This window comes from Urocitellus parryii, chromosome 5, assembly GCF_045843805.1.
Source record: "Urocitellus parryii isolate mUroPar1 chromosome 5, mUroPar1.hap1, whole genome shotgun sequence".
In the NCBI taxonomy this organism is placed as follows: Eukaryota; Metazoa; Chordata; class Mammalia; order Rodentia; family Sciuridae; genus Urocitellus; species Urocitellus parryii.
The window spans coordinates 7,561,545-7,584,445 of NC_135535.1; the positions used below are offsets into that span (position 1 = coordinate 7,561,545).

Genomic DNA, 22,901 nt, shown 5'->3' on the forward strand with positions numbered 1-22,901 from the left:
GTAGACAAGACCAGCACCCCAGGCAGCTCAGCACAAAAGATAGCATGTGTGGCAGGTTCCGGGACATAAATGGCATTGTGCATTCATGTGTGAGCTTGTGTGCCTCAAGGGGTTGTGGCATGTTGGGACAGTATGTATGTGCTATGCACACGTGCCTTCAAAAGCACACGAGTGTACATGTGGCATGCATAATTGGAGCTTTATACCATCTGCAGAGCTTGCAGCCTGTTCTCCAATTGGAAATGACAAAACCTGCAGCCTGAGTTTCTCTTGTCTTCCAAGGAGGGGCGGGGGAGAGGCAGGACCCTAGAAGATGAGTTCAGAGATGGCAGGTAGGGTGGGCACTGAAAGGAGGGCAACCCTGCAGACTTGGGTCAGGCTTTCCTGATGATAAGTCCTGCTTCCCAGTCTGCCATGAGGACCTCGTTGGCAATTGGTTGTTTTCCCTTCCCTATCCTCCCACTAGGATGCTGTCTGACCTCTGTGGTCCCCAGCACTTGAATGTATGAGTGAAGCCAAGGATCTGTATGTTGCCATCCTTCTGACCAGCATCACAGTGAAGCCAGACTTGGCCAGGGATTCTTGAGTCTGCCATGGTGTGGAATCTTGGACAAGCCAGACAACAATTCTGGGTCTCGATTCCAAAACTACTGACTGCATTCTCTGATTTTAGTTCCATGGCTATGGGTTGGATGCAGTAAGTATCTGTTTTTCTGCTCTGTGGCTGATCACTACCACATCCTTCACTAGTCTCCAATATTGCATTTTAAACAGAATCAAAAATACTTCAGGAGAGTCTTATGGCTTCTTCCCTCCCAACCATCCTCAACTTCTATTTGCCTTCCTTTCCTCCATAATAATCCTCCCCAAATTTTGTCATTTTCCCCAATTAACTAAAAATTAATTTTGAATTAAAAAACCCCAGTGCATGGCTTAAAGCTCAAACTCTTTGATAAAGTATACTTTAGAAACATCATTTCTATCCCTGCCCTTTCTCCTCTTAAAATTTTAAATTATTTCTCTCTCCACTGTTTATTTTTGCAACAGAAAGTATATATGTAAAATTTTTAATTACATATTTTGAAGAGTCATATGTTTTGATCAGTGGAAGGTACTTTGTAACCACAAAGGGAAGTTCCCCTTCCTGCTCTATTCCCAGCCAGAGCCTGGTGGCTCTGCACACTGTGGGTAAGGGTAAGGACAGGCCTGGTGTGCAGGCTGCCTTGAGTGGGCCTGTGATTTGCAGGTGGGGCTGACTTAAGCTGGGCTGGGTGTGATACCAGTACTTGGCCCAAGAACTTTCTTTACCATAAAACTAGCTTTAGTACAAAGGTGGAGTGGGCAGACACCCACAGAGCATGATTTCAGTGACCCACATATCTCAAAAACACCCACCTGCTGCATGGCATTCCCTTCTTGGAGATTCACTCCTGTGAATTTCCTGCAGACTCACAAATGTCCTAAGCCTCACAGACCATGCATGCTCACCGCATACTATGGCTTCCATGTGTCCCTCAAAAGCTCGTGTAGCTTTATAAGAAGAGAACTAGCACATTTGTTCTGTTTCACATGATATTCTCCACCTTGTTATGCAGCAAGAAGGCCCTAAATTGATGCTGAGCCCATATGATACCATGCTCTTGGACTTCCAGCCTTCAGAACCATGAGCCAAGCAAACTTCTCTTTCTTTTTTCTTTCTTTTATTCTTTTTTTTTTTTTTTTGGTATAGGGGCATTTCACCACTGAGCCCTTTCTATTTTGAGACAGGGTCTCGCCAAGTTGCTTAGGTCCTCATGAGACTGGCTTGGAACTTGCATCCTCCTGCCTCAGCCTCCTGAGTTGCTGGGATTTTTTTGTTTTGTTTTTCCCTCTTTTGCAGTATTGGGGATGGATCTCAGGGCCTGGCACATGCCAGGAAAGTACTCTAGAAGTGAGATACGTCCTCAGCACTTTTTATTTTCTTTTGAGACAGAGTCTTACTAAGTTGTGAGGCTGGCCTTGAACTTGCAATCCTTTGGCTCTTCCTGAGAGTTGGTAAGCTTCTGTTCTTTATAAATTACCTTGTCTCAGGTATTTTATTATATAACAACATATGGATTAATACATCATAAGTGTAGCACCTGACTAGATCTGGAGAGTGTTCAAGGCTAAGTAACACACTCAGCCAGTTAACTCCCCAGCCCTAGAGTATTTCCATGACACTTACAATCCACATTGGTATCTCCTACTCTGTGCTCAAGCAGAGGCCCAGCAGTCAGCAGGGACCACATCAGGAGAATGTGGAGCCAGGGAAGGTTGCATACATACCTGGAGAGTCACTGGGAACAAGGTGTCCTTTATGTGCTGACAGGTATATCAGGGAAGCTGTACCCCAGGCAGGCGACCCTATGATTATTGAGCAGGAAGGTCCAGCCAGTGAAGGACTGGGTCAAGAACTTTTCACTGTGCCTTGTCCTCTCCTTGGCCAGTAGGGCATATTGGACTTCTAGGATCCAAATGAACATGCCAGAAGAGTTTGACACAAACTTACTGATCACCAATCAGATAGGTTGGATGGCTCAGATAACCTTTTCCCAAACAGCCTGGGTATATTTTCCAGGAGGTTACACAGGCTCTGGGGGTGAGGAATTATGTAGATGAGGTTTGGACAGAACCCTCAAAAGCCTTCTCTGGAGACAAATAGAGCTGCCTGCAGGTCCCTGCCAGGCCCTGCACCTGTCCCAGGCTTCTCCATGGAAGCAGCGTTCCCAGAGTGGAGGAGCTGATGCCCTATGTTGGGGATACTCACTGCAGCCTCTACTTACAGGGCTGAAGACCAAGAAACAGACCTGTGTCCAACCACTGGGATCCAATCAATGGCACAAATATCAGCCACTGACTGTAAATATCCAGGTTACATAGATATGTGGAACCACATATGTGAAATAAAAGAAAAAGAAAAATGCAGAATAGTAAGTGCACATTGACTGTAATGATGCAAAAATCTTCCATTTAGGATGGTCTCCCCAGCAGATGGCAGATTCCAGGGAGTTAATTTCTTAAGTAGTCTTACATTTTCAGGGTGTGGGATGGGGTGGGCGTTAGGTAAGGTTTACCACCTGAGACTAACAAAGGCCCTAAGAGAATTAAAGGAAATTTACAAGAATTGAAGAATCTAGTCCACAGGGTTCACTGAAGTCCTGCTCCTCTTACTCTTTCGTTTTCTGAGTTCAAGGAAGGTCCTGATGCAAGATCACATTCCTTCTAGCCTGAGGGCAGGTCTGTTTCTCTTTTGGGAACTGTACCTGGCACACCACTTGGCTTTTTCACCATGGGGCTAGTGCTGCCTAGAATGCCTGAACGTCAGTGCCAAAGGAACCTTTGCCGATTTCCAGTTCCCAGGGTTTCTTGATCTTTTTTCTGCTTCTGTACCTGAGGGCTCTTGGAACCTTCTCTGAACCTCTCTGGGCTGCAAGTGTGGTCAGACTTTCAGTTGCATGGAGAACAGACGTACTTTCTGCACAGTGCCTGGCATTAACAAGGTGCCTAATAAAGATGGCTGCTTCAGTTCCTCATTCCACCATTCATGAAGCCTCTGATGTCTGCTGCACACCTGGCCCAAACAATTCCCTGTCTTTGGGCAATTCACAGGCCCTGGGCCTCTTTCCTGGGGCCACTGCAGTTTAAGGCTATCTGGGGAGCACCCACTCTGGAACATGTGTAAGCCCTCCTCTCAAGAACCCCTTCACTACCTGTACCGTACACACACACACATACAAGTATCTCTCATGCAGCAGATACAGAACTCCTGATCTAATATACCTGCTCCTTTTATTTTGTTTTAGTTGTTGATGCACCCTTATTATTTATTTATTTATATGTGGTGCGGAGGATCAAACACAGTGCTTCACATATGCTAGGCAAGTGCTCTGCTACTGAGCCACAACCCCAGCCCATACCTGCTCCTTTTAAAGAGGAAGGAACTGGGCCCGGGTGACCTTAGTCTTTGGGCCCAGAGGAGTCGGGGTTGCAGTTGGGATCAAATTTCAAAACACAGTATGATCCCTCACCCTCCTGGAGGGGCCAAATCCAGAAAACACATAGAACCTACCATAGCACGTGATGGTAAATGCAGGGAGGTGTGGGTGTCCGTGGGCAGCCTCTAGGAGAGATGCAAGCAGGCTGCAGTCTTCTGGCAAAGGGCAGCTCCTTCCTGGGGCCATATGTATGGAGCCACCAAGGGGCTTTGGGAGCCCAGGGGCTTTGGTGGGCCTCTTTGCATACAGGGCCACACGCTTGCCCCTCACCACTGGAAATGTCTGTCTGAGCCATTGCCAGCAGCAGCCAGCACTACTCCATGAGCACAGTGTAGTCCTGGGCCAGGCAGGGAGGAACAGGAGTGCAACACCTCAAGGACAGGGGTCAAAGGGCACACATTTATTTTCTAGAACAAAGGCCAAAGTAAGCAAGTTTCTTTCATTTTATTTTAAGAAGGACAAAAATTTGTTATTAAAACATCTACATTATTATCAAGATACTAGAACTTATGATATTTAATATTAAAGTGTGGTATTCTTAAAATTTTAATACACAGACATTTTAAAAGGACCATTAAATTGATTACTGCCTAGCTGAGAAATGCAGCATCCCTCCTCCTCCCACCCCGGCCCCATGTCCACCATGCCATCTTATCCCTGCCTGTTGTGGTGGGCATGAGTCCAGGTTGAACTCTGAGTCTCCCAGCCAGGGGCCCTGGAGGAGTCACATTTGAAATAGTTACCCTCATCATTAAAAGTATTTTCTGCACTACCATCCCCTGCCCTGCCTCACACTCTCTTCCCTCCCCTGTGGGGGATCCAGCTCTGACCAGGTCAGGCCCTTAGATAGACAACAGGCTGAAGATAACATTTCTGAACTCCAATCTCATTTCTTGGGTTTTGGGGGAGACAAATATAAATAATTTTCTTTCCCTGAGCACGCAGGCTCTCTTCCCATTAGACAGGGGTGGTCTGGGAAACTATCAGATGAACAGGGTGCAGGTGGTGGCCACAGCTACCCCTACTGCCCACACCACCTCAGAACCATGGCTCTAGTTCCTGTCTCCTTGCAAACAGTCCAGTGATCCTGAAAAACCCTCCTAATCACGCAAGGATGGCTGCATTTTCTGGCCAAATTCTTTATCTTTAGCCCTCATTAGAAGTGATTCCTTGGATACCACACACATATATAATATTATATAGAGCGATATATTTAATACCTGTGTATATATGCATCACGGGGGCGACATATATACACACTAAGAACAAGGCTGGTGACAACAGACTGCAACACCACAGATCAGGAGAACAAGTATCATTGACATTCACAGCCACCACCCCACCTTGGGTATGGTCTCTCCTCCCCTCCAGCCACGCCACCAGCACCCAAATTGCAGTGCTGGCTTGCTGGGGGCAGGGGCCAGGGGGCAGGAAATAGGAAAGGGTGCATGCCATGATTATTGGGAGAAGGTTGGGCAGCAGTGGCATGAAGAACAGGGTCCTCTGTGGCCTCCAGTGCCCGACATTGTATCATCACACATTATCAATCCTTGCTAGTGGAGAAATATGGGGTATTCCATTCTCTCCATCTCACTTCCCATAGCCTTAGCCCCTGGTTCCTTCCGGGGGTACCCCACTCCTTGTGCCAATGGTGTGGGGGATTCTGGAATGTCTGGGGAGCCAGGGAAGGCTGGGTTTGCCCATGGTGGGTGGGATGGAGGTGGGATACACACAGACATCTCAGAGGATGGGAGAGGCCTTGATGGGTGGGGGCAGGGGCTGGAGATCAGCTGGGGTCCCAGGCAGCCGGCAGGGTAGGGCATCAGGGAGGGGCAGGGGTAGATGGGCATATTGGTAAGTCTTGGGGAGAGGAGGTGGTAAGTCCAGGAAGGAGGGGTCATGTTCTATCCTGGAGTGGCCAGCCCATGGAGCCCAAGGTCAAGTCTCCCTTTTCTCCACATCCCCTCATTCGATTCCCCTCCCCATGCCCTGTGCCTTATATAGAACCTGCCCTTTGCCACTTTTCCCTGAGTGGGTATGGGGATGTAACCTCTGCTGCTCACTGCAATGACCATCCTCAGGACAGCCTGTCCCTCTGTGGGGTGCTGACATGACCAGCCCTTTTCTGAGCAACATTTCCTTAGCCCTCAAGGGCACTGCATGGGGCCCTAGCCACACACTGATTCAGAGACGGTCCCAGCCCCACCGAGGAGCACAGAGGCTCTAAGTGAACAGTGTTTTCATCCATCTCTGCCTTGTGCTAAGGGCTGGAGACCCTGGACAGATCACTCCTCCTGCTAGGACTCTTCCTTTTCTGAAAAATGGGGTTTGGGCTAGGTCAGTTCTGAAGGCTGAGGATGTATAATCTATGCTGATGGCCTGGGAGGGAAAGAGGCTGGGGTGACAGTCCAGAATCCTTAGTCAGGCTCCAGAGATCATCTACCCAACTCCTCCCACCTTTCCAACCAGAGGGGAAACCGAGTCCCTGGTGGTAAGTGACCATTATAGTGTTCCCAGGTCCATCTTGGATCTGCATTTTAAAGCTAATTGGGGCCTCTTGCCCTTGTCCTGATCTGCCCCCAGGAAGTGGGGGGGGAGAGGGAGAAGGACCCTCCTGCTGCAGATTCAAGTGGGGACCCCAGGCTCCCCAGCCCTGAGCGGCCCCCTTTAGGAGCAGACACAAGTTAAAGCTGTAGGTTGAAACTGGAGGGGTCAGTCAGGCCCCTCCCTCTCCAACCAGGAGAGTTGTGGGGGTGGGGGAGGGTCTGCCCAGGTTTCAGCAGGATGAGGACCTTGGGACCCTTGAGGCTGCAGCTTGTGTACCTGGATATGCACACCTGGGGCGGTGGGGGTGGGGGAAGGATGGCACCCCAGGGGGCCAGGGGCTGCCTGATGAGGGTGGACCCCCACCCCAGCTGGCCTGCCCTGACCCTTTCATCCGGCCCTCCTTCCCCATCCCCAACCCCTACCCCAGGATTTTGCCCACGGCCAAGACCTGACCCTACTCTCCGATGGTGGTGGCAGCAGTGGCACCAGCAGGGGCTTCTGGGGTGGCACCAGCAGTGTCCCCGTCCTCTTGCAGCAGGAAGTTGTATTTGCCGAAGTCGTCATCCCGTGGGCACAGAAGCATATCCTTGCGGGCCTTGGCCAACTTCTGCTTCAGCACCTCACGCCGGTCTAGCCACTCATTGAGCTCTTCCTGTCCATGGGCGCAGCGGCACTTGTCCCCATCTGGGCAGGTCTTGCCCTTCTGGAGCCTGTGGGCATCAGGAGGCTCAATGCTCAAGCTCTGTGCCTTCCTGCTCCAAGCTGTGGGACCTGGGGTCAGCCACTTGACCTCCCTCCAAACAAGCTCTTCCCTGGGTAGCTTTAGCCCCAGCTCAGTAGCACCTAGATGATTGGCCCCTTGGCAATCTGAGCCAGGGCCACAGAAAAGGGGACTAGGCAGATCTGAGCCCACCCCCCAATCCTGCCCCACCACCACCACTCAGGGCTGTATTCAAACCCAAGACATACCAGGCCCTAGAGGCCATCTCTAGGCCAAGAGGAGCCAGAACTGGCCAGTGTATCCATGTCCTCAGGCCCACCTGCATCCCACCAGGCCCTGCTGCGTTGCCCCGCCCTGCCCTTCTTGGAGTACCTGTCGCAAAGCCGGAACTCGCCCATGGGGAAGCGGTAGGCCCAGCCGCTGGCATCACTGTCCGATGTGAAGACCTTTTCCTTGTGCTTCTCGGACTGTATGTGCTGCTGCCACTGCTTCTTGCTGTTGCTGTTCTTGCCACAGAGCCAGCAGTGGTAGCCCATCTGGGGGCACAGTCACTGTGGGTGCCAGCTCCCCACCTGCCCGCCAGCCAGCCCTTCCAGGTTGCCCTCCTGGGTCAGGTGTAGGCCATGGCCCAGGCTTACCATGATGTCGGCGTAGTCTGTGGGCATCTGGATCTGCTTCTCTCCTTCCCGAGAGCTGATTGGGGTCCCTTCCCCAGGCTTTCCTGGGTTGTGTTTTTTCAGCCACATGTCATAGGTCTGTTGCATGTCCAGGACTGACCAGGGGACAGAGTACCTAGTGAGGGGGCTTCCCTATCATCCAATGGGCAAAATGGATCTATTGGGCAGAATGGATCCATGATCCCCATTGGACTTGGGAGCCATGGGATTCCAGGCTCTGTTGCTAAGCTACCCACCCCTTGGAGCCTGGTCAACTGGAGGCATGGCCTGCTGAGGCTGGAGAAACCCCTGGGAGGCAGAGGGAAGCCCAGCAAGCCCGGAGGGGTGTCTAGCAGAGAGGAGCAGGGGGCAAGTCTGCCACTCACTCTTATTTTCCTTCATGAATGTCCACATGTCCCTCTCCTCAGGACTGTGTGCGAAGGAGCAGTTGCCCACATATTGGCACTTGCGGCCATTCTGCGCATGGATGCAGAGCTGGGGGAAGGAGGCAGGAGAACCCGTTGAGTCCCACCTACGGCATGAAACACTTCAGGGCCCACAATCCCTGCCCAACCTGTACTTGCCCCCAGGCTCACATCATATTGCTGTGGGAAGTTGCGAATGGATGGCAGCGGCCTCACTGACACCCATTTCCTCTTGGCCTTGGACATCACCAGAAGGACACGCCGTTCCTTGGTCCAGCTACAGGACAGAGAAGGAAGCCAGTGTAGAGAGCTTGGGGTGAAGCCTCAGAGCTGTGTGACCTCCTCAGAGAGCCCTGGCCTGAGTCTTTGTCTCTTTACCCATGGTGCATGGGTGGGCCCCATCCTGCCCAAGCCCCTGGCTGGTACCCGCTCACCAGTGACGGGCCTTGGCACTGCAGTACTTGAGTTCCTTGTCAGGTTCCACCACCTGCCCGTTCCTCCAGCATTGGCCACACACAAACTTCATCTGTAGGTCAAAGGTACTGGGCCCATGTGTCCTTGGGGCACCCTGTATGGGGATGTGGGAGGGGTTGGTGACACTGCAGGTACCATGCTTAAGGTCCTGGGGTCTGTCACATGGGCAGCCTCTGGGAGTGCTAGGGTCACCCAAGTCTTAGAATGGGCTGGTCTACTCCTTGGTTCTACTGACAGCAGTGATTTCCCAACTGTAGGTCCGTTGGCTTCTTGGTGTTGGAGCCAGGCCAAGAATGGGGCTCCTGTTTCCTGACCAGGGGATCTTTCTGCCTTCCCTGGCTGGCTCCCACCTTTCCTCATTCCCTGAACAGCCTGCTCTGTGAAGCTGCTGCGTTTCCTGGGGCTCCTCCTGCCTTTGTACACACTGTTCTCTGTGTCGGGAATTCCCGGCCTCCATTTGTCGTCCAACTTGCTTTAGAAACTGTCCTTCAAAATTCAGTTCAAGCTCCACTTCCTGTAGGAAGTCCTCCCTGGAGCCCTCCTGGCAAAGGTGTCCCTTTTGTGTGCTCCCACAGTTGCTGAACCACTGATTTGGTCAGGAGTGCTGAGCCTGTAGAGAGCAGGAGTCCCAAAGGTGGGGTGGGCAGAGTGGATTCCACCTTGGGCAGCCCTGGACTCTGGCCCCTCCCCCATACTTCTTCCCCATCCTCTGTCTTGCACCCCTGGAACAGGGCAAAGGGTCAAGAAGTGGGAAAAGTGCCCACCCCATGACCATGGCCAATCTGATGCTCTGTGAACCCTCCAGCCATCCCCCTTCCCTCCTGTTAGCTAAAGCCTCCCCATTCTCCTGGGATCCTTGGGTGTGGAGTTACCCCTTTGGACAGCCCATGTTCCTCCAGACTGGCAAGTACATGTATCCTGCTATGGCAGTTACCCCAGGACAGGAGCTATGGCCCACACCCCTGTGACCCAGCAAGCCCAGACCAGGGCCTGCCCTGGAACAGGGAAGAGCTCTGTCCTCAATACTGACTGACCCCTGGTCTGGCACTGGGCAAGCTGCAGCCTGGCTCAGCCCCAGGATAATGCACATTAATCCCAGGAGCGAGGGACTGGGATGAATAACTAGGATGTAGGGAGCAGGCAGATTACCCACACGCTCATGATTTCTGGATGTTCCTCTTGATTGTCACGAGATGCACTAAAAGGAAGGTACTATTCCCATTTCACAGCTGAGGTAGTGGGGTGCCCAGGGGTGTGGTGGCTTAGACCTTGCTCCAAAGAACAGCCACAGTGGTTCTGAGCTCCTAACAGGCTCAGGCATGGTGCCCACACTTCATAACCATGTGGTCTCACCAGCTTCCTGATAACTCTCAGAGTGGGTGGGATCCTTCCCGATCCCATCTGATTAAGCAGAAGCAGGCTCAGAATGGTTACCAGACTCCCTCAGGTAAGTGGCCTGAGGACAGGGGTTGGGTCTCAGGTGGGCATTTGTGCTTCTTTCTCTGAGATGGCACTGATAAGCTGCAAGCACCCGGCCCAAGCTGCTTCTGCCTGGTATCTACCTGTCCTTGGCCTCACGGAGCCACTGGCCTCATCCTTCAGATAATAAACAAGGAAAAGCCTCCTGCCTGGGCCACAGTTGGCCTGGCATAGATTTCCTATTCCTGAGCCAGGCCCCAGCATGGTAACTTGGGTGAGCAGGGTGGGACATTTGGCAGCAAGAAGGCGATAAAGCCCTTCATGGTACCTGTGGCCAGCTATGTTTACTGATTGTCCTGGGTATCCCTGGAAGCACCACTGGTCAGGAAGGAGGGATGTGGGGTCAGAGGGAAAGAGAGTTCGGGATTTGGTGCTCTCTCTCTCTTTTTTTTTTTTTTTAAAAAAATCTTTATTTCATTTTTATGTGGTGCTGAGGATCGAACCCAGCGCCCTGTGCATGCCAGGCGAGCGCGCTACCGCTTGAGCCACATCCCCAGCCCTTGGTGCTCTCTCTTGAGAAGGCTAGGTGGCTGGTTCTGCCTGAGCCCTTGCTGCTTTCCTGCTGGGCTCCTGGCCAGGAGCAAAGAGACCAGGTGGAGCAGGGGTTGGCCAGGAAATGGAGAAAGAGAGAAAAGGACCAGGAACAAGGAGGCTAGAAAAGGAAGGCCCAGGGCTGGGGATGTGGCTCAAGCGGTAGCGCGCTCGCCTGGCATGCACAGGGCGCTGGGTTCGATCCTCAGCAGCACCACATACCAACAAAGATGTTGTGTCTGCTGAGAACTAAGAAAAAATGAATAAATGTTAAAATTCTCTCTCTCTCTCTCTGTCCCTCTCTCTCTCACTCTCTCTAAAAAAAAAAAAAAGAAAAGGAAGGCCCAAGGGGACAGGCAGCCGTACTGGCAAGCCTGTCCTGCTCCTCTGTCCCTTCCCCATTCAGGCAGGCCTCATAAGGAGTTAGGGGACCCAACTCTCCCTGTTTGGTTAGTGGATAGGTCTGGCATGGATGAAAGTATCATCCTCAGGTGTGGACAGAACAGAGGGCTTACCTTATATACACTGTCTCCTAGTCCCAGAGACCACCCTTCTAAGACTGGTGTCCACAATGCCATCTACAATTACAGTGATCTCACAGGCTAAGGAGGCATAAGCACAGGGGCAGGGCAAGGCCTAGCATGTAACAGGGGGTTGATATGCTGCAGCTTGGGTCCGCTCTGCAAGCCTCACCCCCACCGTAATGCTGGGAGAGGCAAGGTTTGATGATGAGGAACCCGATGGTGATCGGGTGAAAGGAACGGTGCAGGGCAAGCTCTAGGCAAAATGTCAGTGAACCTGGACTTGCCCCTTGGCAAGTCTCTAACATGCTGCAAGCCTCAGTTTCCCCATCTGCAAATTGAGAACTTTAATCAAAGTTAAATCAGGTTATCAATGTTTAACCAAATTATCACCAGTAATAGGACAAATAGAGATAGTATTCTCTGAGAACATGTCCTTGTCCCTGTGGCATGAGGAAGCTGCACATGATCCCACAGGGAAAGACCTTTTACAAACTACTGGCTCTTCAAAAACATCTGTGTCACAGAAGACAAATTGAGGAACTGTTTTAGTTTAAGGGGACTAAAGAGACAACAACAACCACACACAGTGCATTAACCAGAATTTTAGGAAAAATTCATAAAATCTGAATAATACTTTTGTATCAATGTCAATTTTTCCTGTAAGAAAGGGTCCTTTTTTGGTACTGATGATTGAACCCGGGATGCTTTACCACTGAACTACACCCAGTTTTTTTTTTTTTTTTTTTTTTTTTTTTTTTTAATTTTTGAGACAGGGTCTCACTAAACTGCTGAGGCTCACCTGAATCTTGTGTTCCTCCTGCCTCAGTTCCCTCAGTCACTGGGATTAAATGTGTGCACCATTGCACCTGGCTAGTGTCCTTATTTTTAAGACATATGCATGGAAGCGTTTCGGGTAAGAGGACATCATATCTGCAATGTACTCTCCAATGAGTAAAGTGAAAAGGTGTGCACATTTATGTATATAACTAGATATGGGTATATGTATACATACACATTCAGAACAAAGCACAGACACACACACACAGAGATGACAAAGACAGACACACAGACTACAAAGCAAGTGTGGGACATGGAAAAATGTTAGCTTCTGGGGAATTCAGAAAGGGTATACATGGATTCTTCATACTGAGTCTTACAACTTTCCAGTACATATGAAATGAAATTACATCAGAGTAAAGGAATAGGCTAGACCTTGTGGGGCCTGATCCCACCCTCAGTGCCAATCCTGGGCCTTACCAAGCTGCTGCTGGCCTTTCCCGCATGGGCTTCCATCTGCTGCCAGTATTTCTTGGATTCCTGAACAATGTCTTCATGGGTCATGCCTGGGGAGGGTGGGGACAGACACAGGTGTCCCTGAAAGGACTTGGCAAGGAGAGGTAAGGCATCTGCGGGGTACCTGTGCCACCTGAGGCTCAAGTGAAGGAGCCTCACCCCAGTCAGGCCAGGCCACGGTAAGACTCAGGATGCAGGGAATCCACTCATCCTCCCTAGTCAGTTTGCTCATCTGCAACATGGGAACAAAGGCCACCCCCTCCATTCCCCTGCTGGTATCGACCTCTCCTGGGCCTGCTGCTCAGCACCCTTTCCTGACCCCACCTCCTCCCTCAGTGGGGGTTCAGGCCTGACCCTGCTTAAAGCCCCTAGCCCACCTAGCTCACCAGCTCACGAAGCTGTCATGGCTCTTCACTGCCAGTCTCCAAAGGGCAAATGCTGCAGATTGGTGGCCTGGACCCTCCCTGGATTTCCATCAGCTTCAGACCCTGGAGCCTCAACCCTACCCTGCCCCATTCACTGCCACAGTCCCCGCAGATAGTCTTCCTCCTTCCTTGGGGGCCTTCTGCTTTGCTGTTCCTTCTGCCTGGAACAGCTCTCTGCCCTTCTCTCAAAGAACCATTCTCCCCCATCTGATCTAAAATGCTCTCCCTGTGGCCCTGTCCTCTTGCTCTTCTTTACTTTCCTCAAGGAACCTACACTGAGAGGTCTAGCTCAGCACCTCTTCCTAACTCCTCCACTCTTTCTAGTGCCTTCCCACAATTTGCTTTCCACTTATTCTGTGAATACTGCCCCAAAGCAGCTACTCATCTGGGCCACGCAATGCACTTTACACCCAGATTCTTGCTGATGATCTGCAATTGTGTATCTATAGCCTAGACCTCTCCTGTGAACTTCCAACCTCCCACATCTAGCTGCCTGCTCAACATCTCCACTTGAATTCCCACAGGCAGCCCAGACTCCCTGTCCCATGCTGAGCCTTGAGGTCACCCCCCAAACTTCCTTCTTCTATAGCCTCCGCTTTCTCAGAACATGGAACCCCATTCTTCCACATACTCTGACCTTGGAGTTGACCTTGATACCGTCCTTTGTTTCATACTTCACATCTGGTCCATCAACAAATTGTATAGGTTCTACTATCAAAATATACCTGGAATATGACTACTTCTGTCACTTCCACTGCCACCATTTGGCCTGAGCCACACCCTCATTCATATCCCTGCTTCTGCTCTTACTCCTCTTTTCTTCACCCAGCAGCTAAAGCATTGTGAAAACAACGCTGCACATCACATTTAAAACAGTCCCTGAGCTTCACATTTAGGACAAGGCCAACTGCAGACACACGCTGCTTAATGATGCTGAAGCCTGAGAAATGTGCTGTTGGGGGATTGTCTCTTCTTTTGAATATTGCAGAGTGCACTTACACAGACCTACAGAGTGGAGGTAAGTGCTCCACCGGGCCTCTTGATGTAATCAAGAGATGTGTAAACAAGATGTATGACGCTCCTGCCAGTGTCACTGCTTTACAGCAAACTTTGATAAAAAAAATAATAATAATAATAAAATGGGGTACATTCTAAAATTCCAGTAAAAAGTATAATCTAGGAAATACATAAACCAGTGACATGGTCTTTTTTTTTTGCATTAAAGCAATTTTTATTTTTATTTTTTTTATTTTTATTTTATTTTATTTTTTTTATTGGTTGTTCAAAACATTACAAAGGGACCACTGTTGTATATACAGTCCATCACTGATTTTTCTTTTCTTTTTTTTCCTCCACCTGTTTTCCCCTATATTTCTATTTAAGGCCAAGATACTCTTACACACTTGGGTCCCTGCAGACCCTGGAGCCTCAACTCTACCCTGCCCCATTCACTGCCACAGTCCCCACAGATAGTCTTCCTCCTTCCTTGGGGGCCTTCTGCCTTGCTGTTCCTTCTGCCCTTCTCTCAAAGAACCATTCTCCCCCATCTGATCTAAAATGCTCCCCCTGTGGCCCTGTCCTCTTGCTCTTCTTTACCTTCCTCATAGCACCGATGCATATCTGAAATGATACCACTATGGATTCTCAACGACACTGATTTCCTACACACAAAAAAATGCTGCTAACTAAATCAGGGGAGAAGTGCACGTCATAGGTCAGATGGAACACAGGATGCGCTTCCCAAATTGGATATTGTGTCCTGCCCCCTTGTAAGTAAGTCCTCTGGAGCAAGGGCCTTGACCAGTTCATGGCTGAATCCTCTGACACTGAGAAACTGCTCAATAAATCTCTCTTAGGTGAGCAAGTGGGTGAACATCTGGTAATCTGTGATGTAGAGATTGGGCTGGCACTTGCCAGGTGAGCAGATGGAGGCTAAGGGAGAGCCCCTTCACCTGACAGAGCCCCTTCATTCCCGTGAAGCAAGTGGAAAGCTGGAGCAGGGGCCCGTCTACCCAGCTCTGCAGCCTGGCTTATACTCCCTCTCCACCTGTGTTCCCCTGACAGTGCCCAGGTGGGGAGAAGCCTAGGATCCTCCAGGCCTAGAGACTCCCCAACAGCAGGTCTTTGATTCCTCTGTGACACTCAGGATGCACCAGCTCCTCCAAAGAGTTTGCCCAGTATCCGCTTCCTGACATCGCTTCCATTGGCCATCATGCCCTGGGGCTTCCACCCAGCCAGGTCCCACGTCCCTTCACCTGCCCTGCCTGCCCCTTACCTGAGTACTGCTGCAGCAGCCAGACCTTGAGCTCAATGAAGCTGTGGGCAAAGTGGCAGCTGTCCTCACGCAGGCAGCCGTAGCGCACCTCGTGGCGGCACACGTCGAACTGGAAATGCTCCTGGAACTGGCGGATCTTGGAGTACTTGAGGGAGGTGGAGCGGACGATGTGCACCAGACACCTGGTGGGCAGGTGGCGAGGACACAATGCTGACTGCAGCCCTCCCAACCCTCCACCTTCCTGGGCTGCTGCCCTTCCCAATGCCAGGCAATCCTGAGGGGAGAGACTTGCCTGTGGGTATTGTTGCCCCATTCTCTGATCCCAGAACGTGGCGGAACAGCAGATTAGGGGTTGGGGTCCTGCACCTGGGCAGACTTAGGCCTGAAAGTCCCAGGTCTGCTTTACTAGTGCCAGCCTAGTAAAGCTTCAATAAAGCAGGCTTCGATCCAGGGCCTGTTCCATCTGGAGCTGCCCAAAAGCAGAGGCACCAGACCCCACCTGTCATGAGGCTAGGAGAAGGAGTGCCTCTGGGTGGGAGAGGGAACTTTTCCCTTAGGTTTTGGGCTGGATGCCCTTCCTTTGGGCCCCAAAACTTTTCTTCCTTTTCTCTTTTAATTAACTTTTAAATTGGTGCATTATAATTATACATACTAGTGGGGTACACTGACATATTTGTATATGCACATAACATAATTTGGTCAAATTCATTCTCTAGTACTCCCTTTCCTTCCCCTGGCCCTCTTTCTCTATAGCTGTCCCTTCTATTTTCATGAGATTCCCCCCACCTTTTTTTTCCCTTGACTTTCTGAGTCTGGCTAATTTCACTTAATGCTTAAGTTCTGCGAATTTTCTGTGAATTACATAATTCATTTTTTTATGGCTGAATAAAACTCCATTGTGTATATATACCACATTTTCTTTATCCATTCATCTGCTGATAGACACCTAGGCTGGTTCTATAAATGGGCTATTGCGAATCTCACTGCTATAAACATGCATACATAGCTATAGTACACTGATTTTAATTCCTTGGTGTAACTGGGTCATCTACTGGTTCCAGTCTTTTTCTTTTGAGGAACCTCCATATTGATTTCCACTGTGGTTGTTATAGTTTATCTTACCAACAGTGTATAGTGTTTCTTTCCCCCACATTCTTGTGGGCCAGGAATCTTTTTTTTTTCTTTCTTTTAAATTTTTATTTATTTTTATGTGGTAGTGAATATTGAACCCAGTGCCTCATGTGTGCCAGGTACGTACTCTACCACTGAGCTACAGCCCCAGCCCTGGGCCAGGAATCTTAATGACCCTCACTGAAATCTAGGAATAGGATTGCCATTGATCTAACAGATGAGGAAACCCAGGGCTGCGCTGGCTAGTGCTTGAACATAAAGCCAGCCATGGGCCAAGCTGGGATTCAGACTCAGATGTGTCTGACTGCAGGGCCTGGACTGCACACTGGGGCAGGGCCACAGCAAGCAAGAAGAGCAAAGGCAGCAATGCCAGATCCAACCCCATGCCTCCCATTCCCTGTCTGATGCTGACATAACAATGATGGATGCCAGACAAAGAGTCAAGGTGGTGCCCCGACTTGCCTGCCAACTAAAGCTGCTCCCAAGCTCAGCTTTCCCTTCTGTACAAGAGGGACAGTAACTCCTCCTCCAGAGGACTGCTGAGATAATCAAATACCTAAGACAATGGCTGGAATGAGTCGTTGCTCAATACACATGTTCCTGTCCTTCCAGGTGGAGACTGTCCTTTGTTTTGACACCCAAGTCTACTCTTAGTCCTCAGCCTTTCCCTAGCCATCAGAGCTGCCCCAGCCCTAGGATGCAGGACCTACTCACTTGTTGTTGTAGAAGCTGTGCTTGGCAGCTAGGTTGGAGCAGACAGATGGAGAATCCTTGGTGCCTTTGCTGATGATCCGGGGCTTGCTGTCAAAGCAGATCTGCCCAGGGAGGGGATGGGCTGGAACCCTGCGAGGCCACCTGGGGAAGGGGTAGGCTGGGACCCCACATGGGCACTTAGGGAAGGACAGCTGGTCCCTGAAAACCCTGCCCTAGGTCAGAGTGAGGAAGGAAATCCCAGGGTCGGTGGCACCCATGTCTCTGGCTCTAGTTCACAGATAACCTGGGCTCTGGCTCTCTCCCTCTTCCTCCCTCTGATCCTACCACTCCAAATGCCTGGAGCATGGGGTTATTCAATATCTCTGTGCCTCATTTTCCTCAACTGTAAACTGGGAATAACCATACCTGCTTTGTTCCACAGATTCACTATAAAAGTTGAAAAAAGATAAGAAGAAACTACAGGTGCTCTATAAACTGCATTCTGCCACCTGGCTGTGAGCCATGATTCCCAAGCCAACTGCTCCCCAAGGGGAGCCGGCCCAAGTACACCTGCTCTGAGGGTCAGGGAAGGGGCTGGCTGTGCAATGGATGAGCCACACCAAACCCTGCCAGCAATCCAGACCCCGAGCCCTTGCTCCACAGAGATGGACATGACAATGTCCCTTGACCTCAACAAATAAGATGAGCCAATTTCTCTCCCAAGGCCAAGCATGGTCTTCTGTGACCACTCTGGGGAGGGACTTGATGACAGCTCAGTAGAACTGCTGAGATCAGAGCTGAGCCCAGGGGGTCTGAGATGCAGAGACACGGGACAGCTCTCCAGGGTGGTCAGCTAGGGCACAGGCAGGAAATGCAGCAGGCATCAACGCTGGCACAGCTGGACTGGAAAGCGTGTCGAGGGAGGCATGAGGCGCAAGGTCATGAACTCCTTGCTGAGTAGGATTAATCACACCAGGCCCACATAGACATCCAGGGACAACCTGGATGAGCATCCCATCTGCCTGGTCCCAGGAGGGCTGGCCACAAGGACCAGCAGTGACAGCTGACATTGAGAGGTGGGACTCACTCCAGGTCTAAAGCTTAGCTCTGCTCACGGCCTTCAGGCAGCTCCGTGCTTCCTCGAACCCCAGCATCACCATGCTTAAACAGGGACAGCCTGCCAGCATGGCCGGCAAGGTGGAAATGAGGATCTAAAGCCTGACAGGTGACTGTCAGGGAAGACGAGGTGGGAGGGTTACTATTTCTTTCTGGCCCTGGTTTCCACATTTTTAAAATGAAGGACTGGATAGGGTCCGGTCTCTAGTGAGAACAGTCCAGGGATCTACTGATTCTGCAGGCAGGCCTCCCATAGCCACAGGTTCCAGGACTGACCCCCACAATGGCCGGTGCCCAGGAGCAACCCCAGCCCTGAGCGGGCCTTAGACTGTGGGGGAGGTAGTGGTGTAGGCAGGTGGGCAGGTACCTCACAGAGGAAGGTGAAGATGCCCTGGTGCTCCTTGAGGAGCTTAGCGATGGTGAGGCTGCCACGCTTGACACCCCCCAGTGGGTCGAAGAGCAGGTCACGGTTGAGGGTGCCCTTCCGCTCCTCGGTCCACACGTCGATCTCCTCCTGATGGTAGGCGAAGGTGCAGTTATCCCCGTACTTACAGTCCTGCTTGTTAATCATGTCTGCAAAGAGGCAACAGGACACACACGTTCTGCCAGGCAGGGACGGCAGCCTGCAACGCCCCCAGGATCCTGCTGTGGGCAGCAGGGCTCAGCTTTGCTAGGCTTGGTGTCCTCCTTATGAAGACACCTTCCAAAATGCCAACCAGGCCCCTCTGTGCTGGACACCTGCAGAGCTTGGCCAACACTCCTGCCCACCTGCCCCCACAGCATCTTCTTCTGTAGGACAAAAAGCATTCAAAAGGCTTATGGAAGTATGCAAGCCTCTATGTAAACAGAAAGGATTTTTTTTTTTTTAATTATTATTCACCAGGAAACTAACACTGCATGTTCAGAGCATGGACTTCCAAGTCAGAGAAACTTGTGCTGGGACTCCTTGTCACTCCCTGCATTTTAGCTGTTTTCCCATGAGCAGAGGACACTGAGTTGTGGGGACTGAGGCCAAGGAAGTTGGAGAGAGAAGTAGGCTCAGACCTGGGAAAACTGCCTTCCTGGGGTGGATCTGATCTTTTCTTTCCTTCTCCTCTTTCTAAGTTGGCCTTGACCCAAATTCCACTGGACCATACCACAAGGCAACACGGGACATAGACACAGAGAAGTGGGTCACATCCCTAGGTACAGGTGAGACAGGTGCAGGGAGAAGCATTGTGGGAAGGGGTTTCCCACACAGCATGTGCCACAGAGTCGACGGGAGGGTCAGTCTGTTTGGGGAGAGGTCAGGACAGAGGTAGGAGGAAGCAGGCACGGGTACCCGTAGGCCTGTTCAGTTTGGACTCAATCTAACTGACCATAGCAGGGCTTCAGGAAGGATGGGGAACTGGTCCCAAAAGCCTGGGTAGGTGACTGCCGCAGGCTGGGTCAGGAGACAAAGGCACTGCCTGGCAGACTCTCAAAGCCTCGGTCGCCTCATCCAGAACTGTGAGGACACAGGTTGGTAAGTGCAGAAGAAGCACTGCACTCTAAAGCACTTAATGATGTCACAACTTCACATACTGCCATGTGGACTGGACCAAATTGCTTGGTTGGGGAATAGAAGAAAGCAAATCAGGTACATGACAATGTCCATCCAATACTAACCAGACTGCCATGAGACAGAAATGAGAATAGTGACAATAATGTAATCAATCAAAAGGACTTTTTTTTTAATACTGGGGATTAAGCCCAGGGGTACTTTACCACTGAACCACTTCCCCAGCCCTTTTTATTTTTGATTTTTGAGACACTCTCCAAGTTGCTTAGGACCTTGTTAAGTTGCTGAGGTTGGCCTTGAACTTGTGATCCTTCTGCCTCAATCTCCTGAGTTTTTGGGATTACAGGTGTGCACCACCATGCTGGCTAAGAACTGACATATGTCAAGCCTTAATGCTTTCTGTGCATTCTCTCCACATCCCCCTAGTAGCCCTTTGGGTCCTTACAGTGGTAAGAAATCAGTTCTCCATGAACTGTAGGACCCTCGCACTTGAGAGCACAGGCCATCAGAGGGCTCCAGATCCATGCAATGTCCTGAATGTTTCCCATGGGTCTCTGGAACCAGTCAGGATAGGGGATGCTCATTCTGACACAGAACTTGGGCCTCAGAGCTCAGCTTCCTCACCTCTCTTATGCTGTATTTTTTATACCTTCATTTTATTTATTTATGTGGTGCTAAGTACTGAACCCAGTGCCTCACACGTGCCAGGCAAGTGCTCTACCACTGAGTGACAGCCCCAGCCCCCTTACCTCTCCTACAAATGTGATGACCACACCTGTTCCACTGCGTGCCACACCACAACAGTGTCTGGGGTGAGAGGAGCCAGGCTCTGGCTTTTCACCGGTCCTGTTGCAAATCTCACCTTTGCACAAGTAGTAGGAGCCCACGAAGCTGGTCTTGGTGGGCCGAGGTCGGATCCGCTTCCAGCTCTGGTCCTCGGAGCTCCGGAGCCGACCAAGTAAGATGTCCCGCTTACACTTATGCTCAAGGCCCTCACGATAGGTGTAGTCGCCCGCCCTGGGGCCTGTGAGCAGGGTGGACAGCAACAATGATTCCAGGTAGAACCACTGGGCCCAGGCAGGGGGTGGGAACTGGAAAAGCTGCCCTCATCTGGGCCTCCCCAGCTCCTGCCATACCCCTCCTTGCTATGTGCTGCCTAAAGATGGGGTCAGTGTTAGAGGCCCGCCCCCCCAAGGAGTCCATTCTCCCCGCTTCCTTTCCACCACCACCACCACCACCTGTGGTGAGCCTGCCCATCTCAGAGTCTCTCCAGAGTGAGTTATGAAAACAGTGCTCAGCAGAGGACAGGCCTCAACCAGCACCCACACCTTCCCTTCCCGCCTTGGAGGGACTTCGTTTTCTGGTCCTGTCTCCCACTGACACATGAAGGTCCTTCTGTTCTGGACCTCCAAGTCCTGAGATTGCTGGCATGTCTGGGGACAGAGGGTGTGGCCTCAGATGTGACATTACCTGTCTTGGGGTAGCACAGCTGACAGGCCTGCTTGAATTCATGGGTGGCAGCCAAGGGGTTCTTGATGAGCAAGGCAGTGTTGGGCATGGAGGGCTCTGGCTGTAACAGGAGGAGGTCGGCCATCTTGGGCTGAGTGACAGCTGGACCACCACGGCCAGCCTAGGCACCGAAGGTAGAGGGTGCTCTTTGATGCCACCATCCCACCCAAGAGCAGAATTGTAGCCGAGGGCCCTCCCTCTTCCTCAACCCTCCCTGCCCTTCTATTGTGGTCCAAGAGCCCAAACACCAGAAGTCCTCAAGCTAGGCAGGTGCAGAGGTGACAGTAATCCTGGCTTACAACCTTTCCTTGAATCAAAGGTCAATGTGAGCACAGAGAAGGAGCAGTGGCCCTGATGGAGGCCTCTGCATATGCCCTCCCAAGTCCTCAGCCATGAGCACGAAGGAAGACAAAACTCAGAGACTGGGGGACTTCCCCAGGCTCACACGACCCTTATCCAGGCTAAGGTCAGCGTATAGGCCTCCTCCTGGTCACACGCTCTTTGAAACTCAGAGCAGGCTGAGTCTGGAGATCAGGGCTGTGAATAATGCCGGGGAAATCATTTGAGGCGTCCAAGCAGGCAGGACAGGGAGTGTTCTGGGTACCCCCAGCACATGGCTAGTAAGGAAGGGCTAGGGGACCACCTTGGGTTCCTCCACTTTGAGGGTGCCTCTTCTTGGGGGCTGCAGCAACTCACCTCATACAGAGAACACAACTCTAGAGCCCACACCACTCCCTCCCCGGCCCCCAGGAGGAATGAAAGGCCTGGTAGTGGAGTCCCATCCACGTTACTCACCGAGGGGGCTGGTTTCTGAGTACTGCTTGGGGGACGGTGGTCCTGTGAATTGTTCTCCTCTGGACAGGAAGAAGACACAGGGGTCACTTGCCCTGGCACTAAGGCCATGAGGGGCCATCCCAGGACTTCCCCTTGTGTCCATGGGGAAGTCCCCCAGGCCACACATCCTCTTCTAATCTTGCTGATCCCTGGACTCTGCCCTCTTCTCTATTCTCATGGCATAGCCCTGGGACAAAGAGGCTGCAGCCTCCCCATACTCCCCAGTCCATTGCTTAAGCCTTCTGGGTCTCCCCACTGTGCCCCGAAGAAAGCCTGAGCTCTCAGCTTGGCCCATAGCTCCCCCGAGACCCTGTTGTACTCATGCTTCCCTTAGGCCCCTGTTCTGATCATTGACCAGCCCCTGACCCCTCCACCTCGCAGGGCGTGCCCCTACACTCTCTGCCCAGATGATGACCTTCTGCAAGACCTGGCCCCACCATCACTTCCCCCTCAGCCTCTCTATTGTTCTCCCTCAGCTTCTCTATGTTCCTTCCACCCCTGATGTCTCAGTTGTAAGTGTCCCAGACTATGTCTGACCTCTGAAAGCCAGTCCTACCAGGGCCCAGATGGGTCAGTTTCCTCTGACACCCAATCTAGTGGTGCTGAAGGAGCTCCCAGAATCATTGCTGTGGGACCCCCTGGCCTGAGGCCCAGGGCCCTGGGAAGCTGGGCAGAGACACCAGACTAGGGTGAGGGAGTGCTCAACTATCAG

General features: G+C 51.4%; 1 protein-coding gene across 2 annotated transcripts in view; it reads right to left on the reverse strand.

Annotated features, from left to right (window-relative positions):
• Positions 1-4,490: 4,490 nt before the first annotated feature.
• The window catches only part of Zc3h7b (zinc finger CCCH-type containing 7B), a 51,993-nt gene continuing 33,582 nt past the window's right edge, over positions 4,491-22,901 (reverse strand). The window contains exons 11-23 of one of the 2 annotated variants that reach the window (XM_026405894.2): positions 22,151-22,209; positions 21,317-21,416; positions 20,709-20,870; positions 18,674-18,879; positions 17,212-17,312; positions 15,367-15,548; positions 12,631-12,716; positions 8,800-8,933; positions 8,537-8,642; positions 8,327-8,435; positions 7,923-8,056; positions 7,657-7,820; positions 4,491-7,273 (exon numbers count right to left, since the gene is read on the reverse strand). In XM_026405894.2, the coding sequence (XP_026261679.2) occupies positions 7,018-7,273; positions 7,657-7,820; positions 7,923-8,056; positions 8,327-8,435; positions 8,537-8,642; positions 8,800-8,933; positions 12,631-12,716; positions 15,367-15,548; positions 17,212-17,312; positions 18,674-18,879; positions 20,709-20,870; positions 21,317-21,416; positions 22,151-22,209 (1,799 nt within the window). In that variant the 3' untranslated portion in view covers positions 4,491-7,017. Of the gene's footprint in view, positions 7,274-7,656; positions 7,821-7,922; positions 8,057-8,326; positions 8,436-8,536; positions 8,643-8,799; positions 8,934-12,630; positions 12,717-15,366; positions 15,549-17,211; positions 17,313-18,673; positions 18,880-20,708; positions 20,871-21,316; positions 21,477-22,150; positions 22,210-22,901 lie in introns of both variants that reach the window. The other variant, XM_026405893.2, reaches the window with a different exon arrangement.